At 32.2% G+C, this 8,012-nt stretch overlaps 1 protein-coding gene across 2 annotated transcripts; it reads left to right on the forward strand.

The window, feature by feature from the left end:
• Window positions 1–505: 505 nt before the first annotated feature.
• Window positions 506–7,489, forward strand: LOC107737891 (thioredoxin-related transmembrane protein 1-like). Of its 2 annotated transcripts, XM_016549528.1 has the most exons (9): window positions 506–816; window positions 1,280–1,395; window positions 3,747–3,792; window positions 3,941–4,069; window positions 4,199–4,244; window positions 5,062–5,115; window positions 5,735–5,782; window positions 6,218–6,281; window positions 7,049–7,489. In XM_016549528.1, exons 1-9 carry the CDS (start codon window positions 611–613, stop codon window positions 7,288–7,290), a joined length of 951 nt encoding a protein of 316 aa, XP_016405014.1. In that variant the 5' UTR covers window positions 506–610; the 3' UTR covers window positions 7,291–7,489. The 2 variants fall into 2 exon arrangements, with proteins under 2 accessions (XP_016405014.1, XP_016405015.1); XM_016549529.1 differs by lacking the exon at window positions 5,062–5,115 and having other exon boundaries at window positions 5,681–5,782.
• The last annotated feature ends 523 nt before the right edge of the window (window positions 7,490–8,012 follow it).

Genomic DNA, 8,012 nt, shown 5'->3' on the forward strand with positions numbered 1-8,012 from the left:
TATAATACAAAATGTATATATATATATTTTTAATATTAATAATGTGTGTGTGTATTAGTGCTGTCAAACGATTAATCGTGATTAATCGCATCCAAAATAAAACATTTTGTTTACATATGTGTGTGTATTGTGTGTATTTATTATGTGTATATAAAGACAAACACATAGGCCTATTTACATGTATATATTTATATTCATATAAATTATATAATATCTAAATATATTTAACATATAAACGTAACATTTTTCTTAAATATATACATGCATATGTGTGTATTTATATATACATAATAAATGTACACACATTATGTAAACAACTTATTTGGGATGCGATTAATCACGATTAATCGTTTGACAGCACTTATATATATGCCTATATTACAAAAATACATACACAATAATGATCAGTATAATTTTTTTAATATATTGGCAAAAAATGTTGTACATGATATTTAATATATAATATGATTTAAATACATGAAAAATATATTGAAAATTACGGTACTAGTAGAGTGTGTATACAGGCTGCAGAGTTGCTTCCTGCACATCTGTCGAGTGGAGCTCAAAGCGCCGCCGCTGCTGCTGCTGTATTTCCTGCTTGTGTTGAATCATGTGCTCCTGCAGCAGCAGCAGCAGCAATATGGCGGGACTGAGACACGCTGACATGCAGAAATATGACAGAAGCTCCTGCTGGGTCTGTGCTGTGTTCTTGACGCTCGCGGCTCGACTGATTGCTCAGACGGACGCTAGTGATGTGCTGACGGTGACCGACGCCAACTGGACGCTCATCCTGCAGGGCGAGTGGATGATCAAATTGTAAGTACAGTATGTGTGGTGTGATCTGATCTCATCTGATCACGAGCTGCAGGATTCATGTGTCAATGATCAGATTAATAGCGCTGCGATTCGATGACGCTTTGATCTGCCGCGCGCTGCAACAGTGTTACAATTTAAACTGAAACAATGTATCGAAATAATAACAATAACAATGTCTGCTTTGCAGTGACGTGTGTGTTGTGTTATAACCGGAAGTGTTCATAAATCTCTTTTTTGCCGCAATAATATATATAAATGCACGCAAATCGTTTCAAATCGTCATGTTATGCATTAAGCATCTATATGCACAAATAGTGTGGTTGTTATTGTGTAAATAATGGCCTACAGTGGACATGTTCACATCATCAGGGTTACATCCACCTTTAGGTTCACTATGCAGCGAGTTAAATATGTTTTATGCATGCATGTAATTGAATCGATCTGTTTCATGTGTTTTTATCAGTTATGCTCCGTGGTGTCCGGCCTGCCAGCATTTACAAACAGACTGGGAGAGTCTTGGAAGACAAAGTGAAAGTCTGGGTATATCAGTGGGCAGAGTCGACGTTACACAACAACCAGGTTTGACCATTGCTTCTTACTGTATATCATACAGTTTTGAAATTAAAATTCAAGTTTTAAGGATCTGTCTATCTATCTATGTGTGTGTGTGTGTGTGTGTATATATACACACACACTCAATAAATAATAATAATACATTTTAATATAAAATGCATATATTTTTGTATTTTTTATATATATATATATATAGGAAATACAATTAGTAATAATAAGAATAATACATTTTAATATAAAATGCATATATTTTTGTATTTTTTATATATATATATATATAGGAAATACAATTAGTAATAATAAGAATAATACATTTTAATATAAAATGCATATATTTTTGTATTTTTTATATATATATATATATAGGAAATACAATTAGTAATAATAAGAATAATACATTTTAATATAAAATGCATATATTTTTGTATTTTTTATATATATATATATATAGGAAATACAATTAGTAATAATAAGAATAATACATTTTAATATAAAATGCATATATTTTTGTATTTTTTATATATATATATATATAGGAAATACAATTAGTAATAATAAGAATAATACATTTTAATATAAAATGCATATATTTTTGTATTTTTTATATATATATATATATAGGAAATACAATTAGTAATAATAAGAATAATACATTTTAATATAAAATGCATATATTTTTGTATTTTTTATATATATATATATATAGGAAATACAATTAGTAATAATAAGAATAATACATTTTAATATAAAATGCATATATTTTTGTATTTTTTATATATATATATATATAGGAAATACAATTAGTAATAATAAGAATAATACATTTTAATATAAAATGCATATATTTTTGTATTTTTTATATATATATATATATAGGAAATACAATTAGTAATAATAAGAATAATACATTTTAATATAAAATGCATATATTTTTGTATTTTTTATATATATATATATATAGGAAATACAATTAGTAATAATAAGAATAATACATTTTAATATAAAATGCATATATTTTTGTATTTTTTATATATATATATATATAGGAAATACAATTAGTAATAATAAGAATAATACATTTTAATATAAAATGCATATATTTTTGTATTTTTTATATATATATATATATAGGAAATACAATTAGTAATAATAAGAATAATACATTTTAATATAAAATGCATATATTTTTGTATTTTTTATATATATATATATATAGGAAATACAATTAGTAATAATAAGAATAATACATTTTAATATAAAATGCATATATTTTTGTATTTTTTATATATATATATATATAGGAAATACAATTAGTAATAATAAGAATAATACATTTTAATAATAATATTTTTTATATTTTAATGATTTTTTTTATTATTATTTGTGTGTGTGTGTGTATATATATATATTAATATATGTATAGGAAATACAATAAATAGTAGTAGTACTAATCATAGTAATAATATCAATACATTTTAATAATATGCAAGTATTATTATCATTTATTGTTTTTTTATTTATACAACAAAATACATCACAATAGTTACTGGTTTATATATTGTATTTTAAATAACGATATGGTAATACATATTTTTTGTCAAAGCAAGGGAATGAAATGCAGTGCAAAAAACCCTCTTCACATTATGCAACAGCTGAGTTAAAACAAAAGACTTCAACAGTGACACTAATATTATAAAACAGGATGTGGCACATTCAAAGCCGTTGCAAAGAATTATGTGCGTATGATCCTCTCATCAGCATGAACGCCTTGTCTGCGTCCGGTCTGATCAACAGCAGTGTGTCTGGCATTTATATCAAACACTGCTGGATTGTTTGCACACAGAGCTCTTTAAGTTTAGTCATGTGGCTCGAATGAACTACTGTGGGACTTTAAAAGGAATTAGACTTTTAACACGTCCTCCTGCAGTTATTATCAGCTATATTTGATGTGTGCCATTGAGTGACATCACAAGCAGATGATGAAAGCCTTTATTATTAATACTATTATATCCAGACCCGTTTAGACGATTCCCTTTGAACGCTAATTGCATTTTAAATGCAAGCAAAGATTGCATTTAAGCGGCTAATGACGCGGAGTGTGTTGTCCTGTGCTTCCACCTGCAGCGGGGCTTGAATGGCGCCTCTCTCGTGTGTTTCTGTGGAAATCTCAGCTGGCGGGGAGAAAACGCCCATTACTGTCAGAAAGCTGTCAGGCTTTACTCTTATTACAGCGCTGCTATAGAACGCTCACCGCCTTCCCATGCCGAAGGGAATTCTTTGGCCGGTATAGGATGTGCTCGCTCTTCTATCTGTATTTCTGCATCAATATATCCGTCCTCTCTTCTTTTGTTCTGCAGGTCTGAGTGGGAGGTTTCTGGTTACAACACTGCCGACTATATTTCAGTAAGTCCTCAGATGGCTGAATTTATATTCCCTCAGGTGTTATGACAAAACTGGCTTTCAAAACGTTCTTTTAGGTTCTGTTTTTTTTAATTAAAAATAGCATGTATCAATTTCAAGTATAATATTGAACAACTCATCTCATCCACAGCGCTAAAGATGGAAATTTCCGCAAATATGTTTCATCACGGACTATTGAGGATATCCAGGCGTATGTTGAGCAGAAAAAGTGGGCGATGGTTGAGCCGGTGCCAGGATGGAAGTCGCCATCCTCTCTTCTGTAAATACAAACTTTTCTGTCTGGAAAAAAAAGGGCTGATGTGTTTGCTTACTGTATAAAATTAAGTTGTTCGAATTGAATACATTTTGTATATAACTCCTTGCTTAAAACCATTTTATTCTTTTACAGAATGTCAGGAATGGCTAATCTGTTTCGTCTTTCCGTGTGTATCAGAGTAAGAAATATTTTGCAGTTTGATCTGTGGTATTGTCAAAAATGAAAATTTGATACAAATTTGATGTATAAAAGTAACAGATTTGGAGAAATGTAGCACTGCATCACTTGCTCAGCAATGGATCCTCTGCAGTGAATGGGTGCCGTCAGAACGAGAGTCCAAACAGCTGATAAAAACACCACAAATAATCCACACCACTCCAGTCCATCAGTTAACATCTTGAGAAGACAAAAAGCTGAAACAAATCCATCAATAAGACATTTTTAACTAAAATCCAAGTCCATAATCCATAGTAATGCTTCCTCCAGTGAAAAACTGTTCTGGTGTGAATCAGGAGAGAAATCTGTACAGATCAAGCACCGTTTACAAGCCAAAACAGCTCGAAACAAATGTATGGATGGATTTTGATGAGACAACAGGACTTTTTCATTGGAAGAAGTGTTATTATGGAGTATGGACTCTTATTTTAGCAACGGTTTGAAGATCAAAACATCTTAATGATGGATTTGTTTCAGCTTTTTTCTTCTCAAGACATTAACTGATGGACTGGAGTGGTGTGGATTATTGTGATGTTTTTATCAGCTGTTTGGACTCTCATTCTGACGGCACCCATTCACTGCAGAGGATCCATTGCTGAGCAAGTGATGCAGTGCTACATTTCTCCAAATCTGATGAAGAAAAACTTGTCTACATCTTGGATGGCCTGAGAGTGAGTAAATTTTCAGCAAATTTTCATTTTCGGGTGAAACCTGTCAAGTCTGAATTTGATCTTGTCATTTTGTATTAAATATATTCCCATTTTGTCCATTCAACACAGCAAATCCACACGTACCTGACAAATACGCTCGGTATCCCTTCCTGGGGCTCTTACATGATTTTTGCCATCATTATCCAAGTCCATAATCCATAGTAATGCTTCCTCCAGTGAAAAACTGTTCTGGTGTGAATCAGGAGAGAAATCTGTACAGATCAAGCACCGTTTACAAGCCAAAACAGCTCGAAACAAATGTATGGATGGATTTTGATGTGAGACAACAGGACTTTTTCATTGGAAGAAGTGTTATTATGGATTATGGACTCTTATTTTAGCAACGGTTTGAAGATCAAAACATCTTAATGATGGATTTGTTTCAGCTTTTTTCTTCTCAAGACATTAACTGATGGACTGGAGTGGTGTGGATTATTGTGATGTTTTTATCAGCTGTTTGGACTCTCATTCTGACGGCACCCATTCACTGCAGAGGATCCATTGCTGAGCAAGTGATGCAGTGCTACATTTCTCCAAATCTGATGAAGAAAAACTTGTCTACATCTTGGATGGCCTGAGAGTGAGTAAATTTTCAGCAAATTTTCATTTTCGGGTGAAACCTGTCAAGTCTGAATTTGATCTTGTCATTTTGTATTAAATATATTCCCATTTTGTCCATTCAACACAGCAAATCCACACGTACCTGACAAATACGCTCGGTATCCCTTCCTGGGGCTCTTACATGATTTTTGCCATCATTACGCTCTTTATGGGACTGATGCTCGGACTGGTGAGTTTAAAAACATCATTTTCACAGTTTAGATGGGTTAATGTATTATTCATGCTCCAAGCCTAAAGTGAAATGCTTTACTCTTTGCATGAAAGTATCTCATGTATAAATATTCCTGCGGACGGAGCATCCGTGCTACAGATCTAAAAAGACCATTTACCAAAGGGAGCCAACAAAGTGCACTTGACTTCATCTGATGCGAGAGCTCTATGAAGCAGATCGCACAGACTGTACAGATACATGATGACTTGAATTATATAATAAAGTTTGAAAAAGAAGTTCCTACATTATACAACGGCAAGTTGTGTAACACTGGTCGATACTGAGGATCCGGTGGGTGGTTCTCGCATGTAGTGGATCAAACTTTCAAAAGTGAACTTCAGCTGCTGGGTTTGAAATAATTACTCAGTCTAATGGTAAATATATCTCAATTAGATGCTGGTTTTGATTGCTGACTGCATTTGGCCGTCCAGACCCAAGCACAGAGAAGACAAAACAGGTGAGATTAGAAACACACTTATTATTTACTCTGCACTAATTATCTGAATTATGTTTCATTTTACTTAAAATATTACAATGTAGCATAATGTTATTTGAAACTTGTATCACACTGCTTATTGCCCCCTTATTTTTTGTATCACAATAATTTAACATTAGTTAATACATTTACTAAATTGCATTAACTAACGATTAGGCTGTATACATTTGGTACCGTATTTATTAATGATAATGTTCATTAATAAAGTACAACTGTACATTGTTGGTTCATATTAGTTCAGCTGCATTAAATATGAACAGATACAACTTTTTTTTTTAATAAAGTATTATTAACACTTTAAATAGGAACTCATTCACAGAAATTATTTGAAATACTGTTGCTTATATTTTAAAATGTTAGTGAAATCATTGCAAATATTTTGAATATTTAATGCCCAATTTCAGTGTTATATTTTACATTTTCATTTTAATTTTTGTTAAATTTTTTGTCATTTTTATTTGTCTATATAGTTTGATACATTTTTTTATTTCAGTTTTGATTTTAGCTATTTTAGTACATTAAGTTAAACTAAATAAAAATGTTTCATTTTAAGTTGACGTTTATATATATATATATATATATTTTTTTTTTAATAACAGTTTACTTGAGTAGTTTAATTAATAACTCAGTCCAGTTCAACTTTACTTGGTCAATAAATTCAAGAGGTGTTATTGAACATTCTGTAATATAATGAATACTGAATCATTTCCATCTTTGTGTCTGTGCAGTTGTGATAGTGAAAGAGGAAGTGTCAGAGGAAGAGGTGGAGGACATCCTCATGGAGGAAAAAGGCACATCTGACCTGGACAACGAGAGCGAGCGAGTGTCTGGAGACGAGTCGACCGAAGAGGAAGGAGCGATGAGCGACGGAGCCGCCGCTGGCAGTGATCAGCCTCCGTCAGAGGGGGCAGCAGAGAGTTCAATGAGGAAACGCAAACCACAGGCACAAAACACTACTGAGGGAACATAATGTCACTGCATAACGCCACTGCGGTCGCCGCCAAAAACAAGAAGAAACTGCCATATCTGTAGGATATGCCAAGCAGCACCAGCTATCGGCTGATTTCTGCATCACGCATGCAGACCGTGGTTTGTCCATTCAACGATTTCCTCGCATTTTACCTGCTTCTTGCTGCGGTTCAATTCAATTTCGTTTTTAAGAGTAGTTGCTTAAAGGTGGGGTAAGTGATTTCTGGTACACTGTAAAAAATGACCGTGAATTTAACGGTAAAAGACTGTAAAAATGCTTCCGTAAAAACCTGTTAAATGGTTAACGGTAAATTCCCCTGCCCCTTATTGCTGATTGGCTACAAGTTTGTTTTGGTACTCGGCCCGAGTCAAATAATTTTATATTTTCCATAAATGGCAAAACTATAAATGCGCATAATTTTAGAATCATTTTAATGCTGAAGTTATGAATACAAAAATGTTTACGATGTATTAGGATGAATCTCTCAAAAAAAAAAAAAAAAAAAAAAAAAAAAGGGCTTATATTTCACCTAAAAAAAACTCAAGAGAAAAATACAACCTGTTAATAAATAATTAACGTTAAATTGTTCATGCCGATTAAGCACATACAGTATCACATGATCCCTCAGAAATCATTGTAACGAAGGATCATGTGACACTGAAGACTGGAGTAATGGTGCTGAAAATTCAGCTGTCCATCAAAGGCATAAATTACATTTTAAA

Source organism: Sinocyclocheilus rhinocerous, unplaced genomic scaffold, assembly GCF_001515625.1.
Source record: "Sinocyclocheilus rhinocerous isolate Xijiao unplaced genomic scaffold, SAMN03320098_v1.1 scaffold3785, whole genome shotgun sequence".
In the NCBI taxonomy this organism is placed as follows: domain Eukaryota; kingdom Metazoa; phylum Chordata; class Actinopteri; order Cypriniformes; family Cyprinidae; genus Sinocyclocheilus; species Sinocyclocheilus rhinocerous.